Source organism: Hevea brasiliensis, chromosome 13, assembly GCF_030052815.1.
Source record: "Hevea brasiliensis isolate MT/VB/25A 57/8 chromosome 13, ASM3005281v1, whole genome shotgun sequence".
In the NCBI taxonomy this organism is placed as follows: Eukaryota; Viridiplantae; Streptophyta; class Magnoliopsida; order Malpighiales; family Euphorbiaceae; genus Hevea; species Hevea brasiliensis.
This window is the reverse complement of record NC_079505.1, coordinates 49,964,256-49,978,860: the sequence shown is the minus strand read 5'-3', so window position 1 is coordinate 49,978,860 and position 14,605 is coordinate 49,964,256. Positions and strand designations below refer to the sequence as shown.

The following is a 14,605-nucleotide window of genomic DNA, read 5'->3' as shown; positions in this document are numbered from 1 at the left end:
TTTGATAACACTGAGTTTTGTCGGTTTCTCGATTTCTCGTTTTTCTTTGTACTAATTACTTAATTTTTCTTTGACATTTCTAATGTCATTTATACTTCAATAGATGTTTATTTAGGTCTTAAAAATATTTTCCAAGATTTCCCGCGGTCCAGGGCTAATCAACGGTCCACGCCGCAACTTCCCGGTGCGGTCACCCATTGCTACGGTTTTCGGCTCTTTTAACTTAGTTACATTTCATTGCTATTATTTTTCCTTTGTTTTTTTTTGTATTTTCCTTTCTTGTATTTCATTATTTTATGTCTCCTCACTAACATTTAAATGTAGTTCTAGGCATCCTAGCTGCCCGGATAGACACTGGTCACCGGAATAATAGAACGCACTACCGAACATAGGGGTGTTACATTTTCCTTTAAAAATATTGAAAAAATTTCAGCCATTAGATTTGATCAAACCAGACCAAACCATAATTGAAATTGAAACTGAGACTAAAATTGGAATCAAGGGAACCTGTGGGAGCAGGAGGGAAAAAAAGAGAGAGGAGAGAGATAAAATAGAGAGAGGGAGTAGGAAAAGAAAGGGAGAGAGGCAGAACAAGAGAGAGATAAGGGAAGAGAGAGGTAAATTTTGTAAATTTCAAATATTAAGGATAGTTTACCTTTTTAAGTGTTTCTAGCGGCTAATTTATACATAAGGACTAACTCATTAATATTTTTAAACTGTATAGATATTATAATTTGATTTTTAAATTATAGAAATTGACTTATTAATTATGCTAAATCACAAGAACTATTTTATAATTCATTCCTTTTTAATATAATAGTTAAAATAAAATACTTATAAAAATATTTTTTAAAATAATAAAAAATCATAGTAAATTTTGATTACACTATTTAATTAATTTATAGTTTAAATTTAAATAGATCTTAAATGGGCCGAATCATTTATGATCCAAACTTATTTATGCTTAATCTAAACTTGTCTAATTATGTAAATATTGTGTCATATATATGAATTTTGTCAAAATTTTTAACTATAAAATAATCTCAATTATAATTAAAAAAAATAAAAATCAATCATTTCTTTTTTTTTTATTGTTTGATATATGATTTAGAAAACAGTGAGAATCTTGTTGAATACTGAACAACCAAGCTCTCTCTCTCTCTCTCTCTCTATTTTCTTCTCCTTATTCGTTCTAGGACACCAGGTCCTTTACTCTACCATCTTGTTGGCCTCCTCTGCCCTTCAGGAAGGGGAGGTCCCTTTGTCCCTGATTGGTTTTGTAGGTCTCCCTTTTCGTAGCTGGATGGGGTTGTAAATTTTTTTTTTTTTTTTTGGGTTTTGGTTTTGTTAAGTTGCTGACATTTCATGTTGAGGGACTCTTTCAGGGCGACTATTATAAAAAGCACGTAAATCTAAGGCACACACACACAAATTGCTGCACACACACACAAATCGCACAATCACATAGCATTAAAAAGAGAAGAAGAATAACACAGAATTTAACGTGGTTCAACAGTAAGATCTACGTCTATGGGCAAAACAAGAGAAAAAAAGTTCACTATGATGAAAAAAGCAAGATACAATCAATCAGAACTCTCAAACCCTAACCCTAGTATGTTTCCTAAATATCTCACGACTTTACCACAAAGGATAAAACATTATAATATTTATACTGGTCCATACAGCGAGGGCGTTGTCGCCACACCCCCAAGGAGATCAGTGGTGGGCTTCAAGCCTGGGCCCATCGACCCATGCCTTCTGCTACCACCACAGATCTCACTTTTTATTCCAATCAGGTCGCAGCACGAAACTTTCGGGTCGGGCCATAATTCAGATCTATGAAAAAATATATCCAAAATTCAAGCCACAAAAATAAACAGTGACTCTTATTTTTGCGATGCTTTATTGGTTGTGTTCTCTAGTATAGTTTACCGATGTTTACAAGAAACCATCTAAAGTTGGCACTTGAGATCTTGTTTGCATGGTAGAGGATAAGATTTGTTGATGGAAGCTCATGGGGTTACGACGATCGATTGACCCGAAAGGCGCAAGCGGGATGCCGAAGAGAACCACTACTGCTGCCCTCATCGAACTTCAGTGTTGCCTAGATGGCTCCTACATTTTGTTAACCTAGGGCTAAACTTTCTATGCTTGGCTTGCAAATAGGGGATATGTTGCTTTTTCAATGAAAGCAAATATTGCCTATGAGTTGCTTATGGTGTTGTTTTGCTGATCTTGTTTGGTTTTTTGCTGCACCAGAGCTTTGTATAGTTAGTAATGGAAGGCATGCGGTGTAGATAAGGCGACGGTAGCAACTTTTTCTTTAGTTTAGTTTAGGGTTTGTTTGTGTAATGGACCCATACCTATTTTCTGGATTTTGATTATTTGGCCTCAGATCCTTTTTTTAATTTAGTCGGCCTATCTATGTATTGGATATAAACCTATTTTCTTATGTATTTGCTTGGCTTTAAGCTCATCTATGAAACTTTTATCTATTGATAAAAATATATATATATGATTTAGAAAGGTAAAAGATATTTCATATAATGTAATTAAATTAAAAAAATACAAAGAAAGGAAAAGATATCTTCAACTACTAGTAGTATATTTCTGGTGATATAACATAGCTTTCTTTTCATTACTAGTAAAAAGAAGCATTAAAATTTTGTAATTAATGAGGAGAGCAGCTTTGTAGAGGAGAAAATATAAATTGGCTATATCTATATTATTTCATAAATCTATATTATCTTATTCATAAATCTTATTATTTTAGTTGAATTTAAATTCGCCGATTTCGAACCAAAATCAAACCAAACTCAACTCTAGCTTAGGTTAATAGTGGCAATTAGGTATTGACTAGAACACAATTGTCTAACTCAAAAACAAAACTAGCCCGAATCAACTTGAAAGAACAATTTTGATCTACATAAGAACTAGAGTAAAATTGACCAATCCTTTCCAAGTTAAAACTAGATTTTCTTTAAAAATATTGAAAATTTCAGCCATTACATTGATTAAATTAGAATGAATCATAATCAAAATCGAAACTGGGACCAAAACAGGAATTGAGCAAACTTGTGAGAGAGGGAAGGAGCAAAGAGAGAGGAGAGAGATAAAATAGAGAGAGAGAGGGAGAGAGAGAGAGAGGGGGGGGGGGTGCGGAGAGAGGCATAATGAAGAAGAGATGAGGAAAAAGAGAGATAAATTTTATAAATTTGAAATAATTAAGGATAGTGTAATTATCTTTTTAATTATTTCTACTGGCTGATTTGGATAAAAAGAACAAGCTCATTAATATTCTTAAACTATATAGATGTAATAATTAGGTTTTTTAAATACAGAAACTGACTTGTTAATTATGCTAAATCACTGAAACTATTTTATAATTCATCCTTATATTTAATATAATAATATAAAATAAAATAATTATAAGAGTATTTCTGAAAAAAATTAAGATATAAAGTATCATATCATTTAGATGTTTAAATAACTTCATATATTTTAAAATTTGTGTATTAAATACAAATTACAAATTAAGACCCTCTTTGGTACAATTTCATAGTAAAATTCATTTAATTTGCAAATAAATTTCATGATAGAATTCATTTACAAATGAATTTTTTTGTTTGATATATTTTATATTAAATACAGAATTCATTTCAAAAGAAATGAATTATGTATTTAAAATAAATAAAATAAAATAAAATGATATATAATAAAAGGATAATTTTGTCACTTAAAAATATATATGATTTTATGTTTGAAATTTATTTGTAAATTTTGATAGAATTTGGTTTAATTATAATAAATTTTATGGAATTGATTGTCAAGAATTTCAAATGAATTTTCATTTAAATTAAATACTAAAATTTTAGATTTATAAATAAATTTTATAAAATTTTATGAAATTCATCTATACCCAAACAACTTTAAAATAAATTATATAGTGTCATTTTGATTACATTATTTAATTCATATATAATTTTAATTTATAAACAGATCTTAAACAAATCGAATTATTTTTTATTCAAACTTATTTATAATTAATTTAAAATTGTTTAATTACGTATATATGCTGTCATATATCTATAAAATAATCTCAATTATAGTTAAAAAAAAATTCTAAAAAAGTCATTTCCTTTCATTGTTTGATATATGATTTAGCAAGGTAAAATCTACGTCATATAATGTAATTCAAAGAAAAAAAAAAGACAAAAAAAGGAAGAAATCTTCAACAATTCTAATAGTATCTTTCTGGTGATATATACATGTAACCAAACAAAACGTAGCTTTCCTTTCATTACTGGTAAGAGGAAGCATTAAAATTTTGTAATTAATGAGAAGATATGTTTGTACAAATTGGAAGGGCCAGTTGGTGTAAGGGAAGAAAACATGAATTGGCTACAAATAGTGCACCCAATAAATGGCTACACATGCATGGTTGGACTTTATTTTTACATTTATATTTATATTATTTGATGTAGCTATGCATGAATGCAACATCTTTTGTCTCCATACTTTTCCTCCCACATCTCTTGTCCACATTCAACTCAAAATTTGACTTGTAATCAATTAAATTTGTCACCTTTTATGTCTTTCTGAAAAATTAATTCAAGCAATGTTGCATATACAACATATTAATTTTAATTATTAATTATAATGAGACTTATATTAATTAACGGCTATAATGTCTCTATATATATCATTAGAATCCAAATTTTAGATATGTGTTTTATTTTATTTATTAAGAGTTTTCCAATAAAAAAATGTGAATAATTTAATTAATAATTTAAAAATTATAATTAATTAAAATCATATCAAAAATTCTCACTTTTTTCCCATTTAATTGTTGATTAATAAATTATTCTTTTTTATGTTAATTGTGTTGTATATAACTATCCTCTTTTTATTAAGGTGCTATCATATTAAATGTGAACACATGCAAGTCATACAAGGGAAATATGCCTTTGTCTATGCTCAATTGGAAATTTCCTTTATAGAATCAATGTGTTTAATTATGTTAGGTTTAAATTGAGAGATGAATGTGAGTATTGGTATGTCCTTTTCACACTTGGTATGAATAAAAGTATATATGTATGCCCCCACACACATATAATAATATAAGTATTTTTAACTTTTATAAAGCTTGTTATTTCAATTGAATTGAAATTTAAATTTATTTTTTGTGAATTTTTCAAACTTTATTCATTCAGAAATGAGATTGTCATTCTATAATGAGTATAAAAAATAATAATTGTACCCCACTAAGCGTGTTAAAATTTGTTTGGTTTATAAATAATTTGGCTAGCTAATGGTTTAAATGCAAATTTGTCAAATACTGAGTATGACCAACTAAAAATTTTCAAAAAAAATGATTATAAGAATCAATTACACTTAATTCAGTTTCACTTATTGAAAATTGAAATTGAAGAGGGCAATATATACGAAAATTGAAATTTATTACCTATAACGTAAATTCAAGGCTTTAAAAATTAAAGACATTGACAATGAAAAATAAAGGATAAATGGAATAAATTTTAATAATTATTCTTGAACTTATATAGTTGTAACACTAAAATCTTTCAATTTAAAAATGTAACATAAAACCCCATTAACTTTTAAAATTTGCATTGTAAAATTTCTTCAATCTCCAATCATTAATTGTTTAATTAGACGTTGACCTGTATAGTTCCACCGTAATATTTAGTCATCATTTTTATTTCCTTTATCAAGTCATGTGTAAATTGAATCATTTTACTATCTATAGAGTAAATAATTTTTCATATATAGAGAGAATAATTTTACACTTTGCATAAGAAATAAAAGAAAAATGCTAACTAAATATCATGCTAGATCTGTTCACATTAGTATTTAATTGAAAAATTAGTAATTGAAAGTCAGATAAATTTTATTGTATAAAATTTAAAAATTAAAGAGATTTTATGTTACATTTTAAGGTTAAAATATTATAATGTTATAACTATATAAATTTAAGGATAATTGTTAAAATTTATTTGGATAAATGACTGTTGGAGTCTATATTAAATAAATGATTTAATTGATTGGGTGAGTGGGCCTTTCCACATTGCGAACCATCTTTTATTTATGAGCACCTCTGGAACCACCTGGAAGAATCTGGCACCTGAAAGAATCTGGATGTTCACCTCTCCACGTTCTGTACATTTGTAAGTAATTGGCCACACTTCCCCTTTCGGCTAAGGTGGCCACGGTCCGGTTTTGAATCGGAATTGGTTCGATTAAAATCGTATCAAAACTGATTAAAACTGGAATCGACTTTGAATAGGACCGAAATCGTCCTTCTACGGTTTGATTCAGGTTCATAGTTTTTTAATGAAATAAATATTAAAAATAAAATAAAATTTAAATATAAAAATTCAATAAATATGCTACCTCACCTAATTCATATATATACATTTATTTATTTCATACAATTATTTCCTTTCTTTTCTTTTCTTTCCTTTTCTTTTCTCAATTTCTAAATCTTATTTCTCTTCTCATTTTTATTTCCAATACTCTCTCAATTTTCCTACTTTATTATTTTATATACTTACTAAAATTTTCAATACTATCTCAATTACTTTATTATTACTTTAAATCCTCAATAAAATTTCCAGTATCCTTTATTTTAATTTTTTTTTCTCTTTTATACTTTTTAATTATCAATTATTATATAATTTTTAAAAAAATGCAAGTAATAGAACTAGAAATTTTTATTCCTCTAAATCCTAAAGAGATATTTAGGCAAAATTAAGTTCATACACTTTTTGCTAATTTCTTTAAAAAAAATTAATTTCATCTCTAGTTTTTTAATTAGGTTAAAGTCTTTATTTATTAAATTTTTCTTAAAAATAAATTATTTTCTTTCTTTTTTTTCTTATTTTATTTTGATTGAAAGATTTCTAAGAAAAATTAAAATATTTTTACAAATATAACTTAAATTTTGAATCAATAAAATTTTTCTCTAATTTTTTTTATCAAATTTACCCTTAAACCATCCCTAAACCACTTCCAAACCGTCCTTCAAACTGTCTTGAACTGTTCTTTTTTTATCTGCCCTTTAAATTGTTTTAAACCGAAGCTCAAACTGGAACCGGCGGTTCAAGAATCGTCTTCCAAACCATCCCCTTACAGTTTGGTTCAGGTTCATGATTTCATTGAACCTAAACCGGCGATTCCTAAACCGTGGCCACCCCTACTTTTAGCTAACTAATTAAAACTCCCATTTCTTAGCTAACTGTTCTTCATCTTTATCTTTAAAAAAAATAATAATAATAATTTAGGTCCTAAGTTAATTAATAAAATAAAATAAATTTTATAAAAAAATTAATTAAATTGATTATAGGCTCAAAATAATTTTAATAGCCATAAAAAAATATTTTTAAAGTGTAGAAAATAGTTAAGATATTTTCAATGCCATAATATATGTACTTAGCCTTATTAATTCTTAAATCTCAACAATAATAATAAGTGACGGTAATAAAATTTTTTTTATTAATTACTCTTTCAAAATTTTGTTAATTCCTCTAAATATTTATAAAAATTTTTAAATAGGTGTAGTAAATTTTAATTTTTATTCTCAGGCAAAAAAATTTTAATTTTTATTAATTAATCCTCTCAAAAATTTCTATTAGTTTCCAGTATTTTATAATTTATTTATTATGATTCAAATTAAACTGTCAAAATTACTTAGTTGTTATTAAATGAGTGTAAAAATTTAATTAAAAATAAATTAGTTAAATTTTTATATTTAAATATTAAAATTTGATTACTAATTATTATTTAAAAACTAAATCTACATCAATTTAATAATTTCCTATATATATATATATATATATATATAAACACAAATCAAACGATATTTTTTTCAATTTTTATATTTACTCTCCTCTTCTTTTAGGAGTACAATACAAAATTGAACTTTATTTTCCCTCCTATTTAGTTGGCTATCCTTTATGTTTTTAAATAAAAAAATATTTTATTTATTTATGCAAGTAAATAAAGTTATTGGTATCAGTTCTTAAATAATTTTTTTATTAATTAATAACTTAAATGTACATCTGTTTGATATATTAACTTTATTCCTTTAATATTTTACTTTTTAACTTTATATTTACTTTTTAACTTTTAGGTTTATGAATTTTATACAAAGATTAATTTACTATAATACTTTATTGCCGATTGATTTTTTATTTTTTTAAATAATAAAATTTATATTATAAAGTTATGTAATATTTAAAATTTTTATCATTATACACATTTTTAATTTTAAATTTTTATCATTATTAATACTTTTATATCTTATTAATTTCCTTTGAAATAACCTGACATTTAAAGAAATAAAATATGAAAAATTAAATTATTAATTTAAACATAATTAAACAATTAAATAATATTTTACCCATTTAAAAAAAATCCATTAGAAACACATTGAATTTTTAAGGTGAAGCTTAGAAGTAAACAAAATGTCTCATCTCCCATACACACTTAACATCCAAAGATAAGGAAACATGATGACATAAGCTTCCAAAATTTTCAATTTTATCCCACACCCTTTTTCCTCCTTAAATTCTTTTTTTATCCCATCTTATAATATAATATCAACTCTCTTTTCCTCTTTTTATCTTTATTTTCTCCAATAAAAATTAAATTACATTAAATTAATATTAATTTTTGAAAACAACAACTAGTTTACTCGCGTCACCAGTTTGACAAAGTCACAACACCACCTCAACATTCCACAAATTTCACGTAACTCCCCTTAGCCATACCCGATCACATACTATTCTTTTTTTTTTTTTTTTGCCACGTCTCCAAATTTGCCAAATGGATGCTATGGGTTTTTTTCTTTAATCTCCTTGTAGGGTTTCCAAACGAAATTAACAATAATAATATTTAACTTTAATTTTTTTAATCTTCTATTAAATATATCTTTAGAATAAAAATTAAAATATATTTATTAAATAAATAATATATATTTAATTATTAAATTAATTTAATAATTTTATAAAAATTATAATTTTATAAATTTAATAGGAAAAATGTATATTTATTATTAAAATTTTTATATTAATGAAATACATATTTTTAAAATTAATAAATAATATTTTTTAATTAAATTCGAGATTTTACATGCAAAATATAATTAAATTAAAATTTAATTGACTCTAATTTTATCAAAAATAAATAAATAAAACACTAGTTACCAGAATAAAAGGAACGCCTCACATCAACTTAATTTTTATGTAAATATGTTAAGAATACTATGAAATTCTATAAAGACAAAAACAAGAAGAGCATAAAATAAAGAAATAAAATAATAATAATAATAATAAAAAAGAAAGGTGCTAAAGGTTCCGTTAATCTATCAACGTCTCCCTCTTCACTAACTGTCTTTTTTTTTTTAATTGCTTTTTTTTTTACCCTTTTTTTCCTCTTTTACCCTTGTTGACCGTTTTCACCCACCCGCAAAAAACAGTAGAGCATATTTACATCTCTATATCAAACAGAAATGAGTGCGCTCTCTCCCACCACCCTCACAATCAATCAACCACCACTCTTACACTTCCCGGAAGCCAATCACCGTGGCTCCGGCTGCCGGAATCTCTGTCGGTTTCCAGCTGAACAACCATGGATGATTCTTGGGTTGATGTTGGTAACTTTAATTTGAGCTGCCTTAAGCTTGGAACCAATACTTTCTCAGTCCATTCTTCTAAACTTTCTCGGCCTAACCATAACCCACCAGCAATCTTTTCAAGCGCCTGGTCTTGAATTTCAAATGACATTCCTTCACTGATGATGGTGAAGAACCTCTTGGTTATAGAATTAGAAACCTCGCAACGAATGAGGCCAAAGTCCACAGGTTTGAAAACAATATCGTCGTCTACTGAATTGAGTAGCTCTGGAGACACTGATGAAGCTGTTGGAGTTAGTAATCTGTTGTTGGGGACATGTTCATCCTCGTGATCAATTGTAAGATCACTTGAATTGCGAGAGCCATCAGCTTTATCATCCTCAGCATCAGCAGCTTCGTTCAGGTCAAATGATAGCGCTGATCCTGAGTCTTTTCTTGGTTTTGCAGGTCTCTCTTCATCATGCAACCAACTGGCTCGGCGCTTGGTTGTTTTCTCGCAGAGGGATAGCCTTAATTGCCATCCTCCACTTGCCAAACTGATGAGCTTCTTTTCATCGAGTGGAACAGTATTTGATAGGAATTTGAGATTGTCTGGTAACCCATTTGCAGTGAGAATGAAAATTACATTACCAAGACTGATTTCACGGCCATGGGAATCAGAAAGCCGGCCTCTTTCCATGGCCCACTTTATGCTCCCTCGAACAAGCATATCTGCTTCGTCAATGTCCTCAAGCATGATTACTGAAAATGGATTCCTCTTAACAGCTTCTACTATTCGATCAAGTGCTGTTTTACCACGGAAATTCACATCAGATTCCCCATTGTCACGTCGTGAACCCAGAGATAACATTATTGGATTGGTCCCACGGAACAGCTCTGATAGAGCAGATGCCATCTTCTTCTTGCCAATCCTGTCAGGACCTGTGAACAATAGCCAAATATCACCCTTTGATGCATTACCCCGCCGTTTACCATTGCCCAATTTGCATTGTGTCACGGTTGTAGCTACTGCAGATGCTGCTTCTCTCTGCCACCACACCTTTTCAGTAAGACCTTTGAGGAGTCTCTTAAATGAGTCCGCATCTAATGCACTTAGAAGCTTGTTGGCCTGCAATTCTTGCAACTTGACCTGTGGCTCATAAGCAACAGAACCAAAAAAGTCTTTAGCGCGATCTTCATGGCCTTTCTCAGGAGTTTGTTCATTGCTCTTTGGCTGCCCAAGAACCAGGTCTGTCCTCACAGGGCTTCCTGCTGGAGTAATTGCCCGACCAGGTGATTGTCTGGGCAACAGATTTGGGTTCAATTGCGGAGTTCCACCAAGGTTTCCATTTAAACCTAACTTGGGCTGGAAAGGTTGCCGAGGAAGGAGGTTTGTATTGAACAAGCTCGTCATGGAGAGAGCCGGTTGTGTAATTCTCTCAGAGCTGACATTGGGCTGGTGATAACCAGGATGAAGACGTAAGCACGTATCATGCCATTTCTTCTGCAACTCTAGGCTCTTCTGCTTTGACATTAATTCTTGATCTTTAGTCTGCATATAATACAGATGGCAAGAATCATCAGTTTTCCTTGTTAAAATGTAACTCTTGATATTTGGCCACTTTATAGGGCAAAAGAACATTGATCAAGCGAATATCAGGGTGCTGTTCAATTTGAACTAAACTTACCACAGTCTGATCCAACGTTTTAGTGTCACAATCTTGAGACTTAGCATTTTTCAACCACTGTGGCAGTAGTGGCTGAGTTGCTTCTGATTTAAATTCTGAAGAAGATTTCTCAGATTCTTTTGGTATAACTTTTGCTAGCTCTTGCTCATAATTTTGCATGCATTGAGGGCAACAACTCATTCTTCGAGTGGGATCTAAGTTCTCAGCAAGACGCCTCAGTGGAATAGGTGTAATAGTTGGAAAGCCCTTCAAAGGTGATAAGGATTCAACTGAGTTGCTAAGAATACCATTGGTTCCAAGCCTAAACATCAACAAAAATATGAAATTGAGTTAATTATCATGTAAATCTATAATAAATAAATAACTATGAAATCACAATTTCTCTCAAGACAAGGATGGGCTAAAGAAAAGAAAAGAAACGAAGATATCATTCAACTGAATGGAACCAGCAATTCAAAACAATAACATCATGATCTGACCATGACGAAGCAATGGCAAATGACCAAGAATAATATTGTAATAGTTCAGCTATCAAGATTTGCCTAAAGCCCGAAATTAAGCATCTGATCTGACACAAACACTCAACTTTCGGATCAGAATTTAGAATTTAACTTTTCCAAGAATATTTTTCTCCAAGTGCAGAAATCATGCAATATAAAACAGCAATTCTTGATAATCATCATCCATCAAAGAAGGAAGAACATCCCAAATCTTTACACTAAATCCTCCAGCTACAGCAAAAAAAAAAAATAATAATAATAATAAACTCGAGGCAATATCAATAAAACGAACAACAACATACACACCTGGGAAACAATCCTGGAAGAGGTGCTCTAGGAGCGATTGGCACTGCCTGCAGATCCCAATCATTTTCCATACTAGGATGATAGACCTGACACCTCAAATAGGTCTCACAGGTAGCAGTTCCAATCAACCAAACCCTTCCACTGCCACCACCGCTACTCCTCTCTCCAAACCGTTCCAACAGCTTCCCCATCTCCGCCACTGCCGCCCGCTCAGCCTCAGACACAATCTGCTGCTGCTGCTGGAGTCCACTAGCACCTGCAAAGTATACCTGCTGCTCGACCAGCCATTTCAAATCACCCAAATCAAGGATTACCCCTCCGCAATCCAAATTTGCTATCCGGGTCTCGATCAAACCCCCTAATTCTATAATCTTTGCTGCTATTTTCGTTTTATCTAGAAAATCCTTTTCCAAATGAATCACCTGCACATTCTTTAACAACCCATCTGCTATTTCTTTATTCTCTATTCTTTTCAATAGCTCCCTTACAACCATCTCAGGCTCAGATTCGCCAACCAAAACAGGATTCCTCCTCTTATTCTTTAACAAAATATCAACAACCCGCTTAACTTCCTCATTCCTCTGCTGCCCAGATTGCGCTATACTCCCCTGTTGCAATCTGGGATTAACATACAAATTCCGATTCGTTGCAGGAGCAGGAACTGGCACAGCTCCAGGCGTGCGAAACCCGAATCCAAATGAGTTTGAATTAGAGGCGGCTGCCGCGGCAGAGGAATTGGATGAAGAGTTAAGAGACTGCTCAATTGTGGCCTTAACAGCTGGGCTGGAAAAACTAGCTTCCCTCATGACTCTACTAACACTCGGATCATCTAAAATTGATATAATTAACTGTTCAAGCTCTACTTTCACCGCCAGAAGTGGCTGTTGCTGCTGCTCAGGGCATCCCCGTCGCTGATGAGCCTGAGCACGCTTCAGTGCCGCCATTAAAGCATTGGAGATTGGTGGGTCATGGCCAGGGCTAAGGTTCTGTGCCGTAGGAAGCCGCTCAAGAGCAACACTAAAACAGAGTTCCAAGGCTCTACACTGGAGAGGATGCGATGAGTTGGGGTGAGATTTGATACAGGCTTGCCGAAGAAACCCAGACGGCGAAGCTAAAAGCGTTGCCGCCACATGAAGGGGCGTAGTCTGACCATGGTTCCGGCGGCTAGCTTCAGCAATTGAGTGGTTTAAAACACTCGCCGCCTCAGGGGTGAGAGTTTGCTGAATCGTACTGAGCCCAGCTCTCATCTCTCTCTATCAGAACCAAACAAAGAAAGAATCCAGCGAAGCTCCGTTTGATTCTGGTTGTAAATTCTGAGTTTAGGAACTATAATTAGGCAATAAAGGGTGTGGAATGAATTGATTTCGGATACCCAAAACAGACAAATTTTGCTTCTTTTTTGATTCAGAAGGGAAATCAATCACCAAAGAAAGCTTTTGTTTTTCCAAGAAAAGAAATAAAAATGAAAAACAAGAAAGTAATGGGTTATTAGTAGAAGTTAGCTTTCCTTTGTTCTTCTTCTTCTCCTCCTTTTCCTTGTTCTCCCATTATAGGATCCATCCATTCAATCTTTTATCTTTCTTTCTTTTACATCTCTCTCACAAGTAGTATGTGTATGTATATGTGTTGTGTGATTCACACAACAAGCTGAAAGCTAGAAGAGAATTCAACGCGAAAAGGAAAGATCAGATCCCCTGCTTCGCAATCACAATAGCCAACCCATCTCTCTCTCTCTCTCTCCTTAGCTTCTTTCTTTCTTTCCTCTCTACTTCCCCTGCTATCCCTATCTCTCTCATTCAATAACCAAAAATATCACAACGGACAATTTTCCCAGCAATGAAAAATAAATAAATAGATTATATATATATAGAGTGAGAAAATAATTTTCTTTAACAATTATAAAAAAATAAAACTAAATGTGACCCCCAATTTCTTTGAAATATTACTGAGAGGGATAGAAAAAAATAAATTTTTAAAAAAAGAACAGAGGTGAATTAGTTAGAGAGAGAATTTGTGGAGAATAGTAAGCTGAAAGAGGTACTAAAGAGCAGCAGTTGCAAGGATTTCTGGAAAATGCTTTGTAGGTAGAGCTATTAGTTAAGCTAGCTAATGTGCTTTTTGTGGGTTTAATTAATTAATTTTTTATTTTTGTTTTTTTATTAAGTCTCTTGTCTCCATAGATGAGAAGATAATGGAGTGAGGTAGACACCTTTTTTAGAGAGAGAAACAGATTCATGAAAAAATTAAAGGTTCTCTCTCTATGTGACTATAGATTGACTGCCCTTTTTAACTCCCTTAATTGCCTTTTTTTTATTTTTATTTTTTTTAATTACTACATTGAAATCATGCCAAATACTTTTTTGATACCACACGCTACCGCAAAGACGCGTTATGCACTCTCCATTTTTTCCCTTTTTTTCAAATCTTATATTTATAATTAGCTCTAATTATGACCAATTAAAATTTCTAATTATCAAAAT

The 14,605-nt window shown here is 30.9% G+C and overlaps 1 protein-coding gene across 1 annotated transcript; it reads right to left on the bottom strand.

Annotated features, from left to right (window-relative positions):
* Positions 1-9,229: 9,229 nt before the first annotated feature.
* LOC110646003 (protein SUPPRESSOR OF MAX2 1) lies at positions 9,230-14,202 on the bottom strand. Its single transcript, XM_021799287.2, has 3 exons — positions 12,126-14,202; positions 11,320-11,620; positions 9,230-11,183 (listed from the first exon to the last, which is right to left on the bottom strand). The coding sequence occupies exons 1-3, from the start codon at positions 13,370-13,372 to the stop codon at positions 9,561-9,563; spliced, it is 3,171 nt and encodes a 1,056-aa protein (XP_021654979.1). The 5' UTR covers positions 13,373-14,202; the 3' UTR covers positions 9,230-9,560.
* Positions 14,203-14,605: the final 403 nt, after the last annotated feature.

Bases quoted from the DNA above. Each gene is read 5' to 3' on its own strand.
- LOC110646003 (XM_021799287.2), bottom strand. From the start codon at position 13,372: ATGAGAGCTGGGCTCAGTACGATTCAGCAAACTCTCACCCCTGAGGCG. The intron at 11,621-12,125 runs GTGTGTATGTTG...GTTGATGTTTAG, and splicing joins CTTCCAGGATTGTTTCCCAG to GCTTGGAACCAATGGTATTC. The intron at 11,184-11,319 runs GTAAGTTTAGTT...TATTATATGCAG, and splicing joins AAACGTTGGATCAGACTGTG to ACTAAAGATCAAGAATTAAT.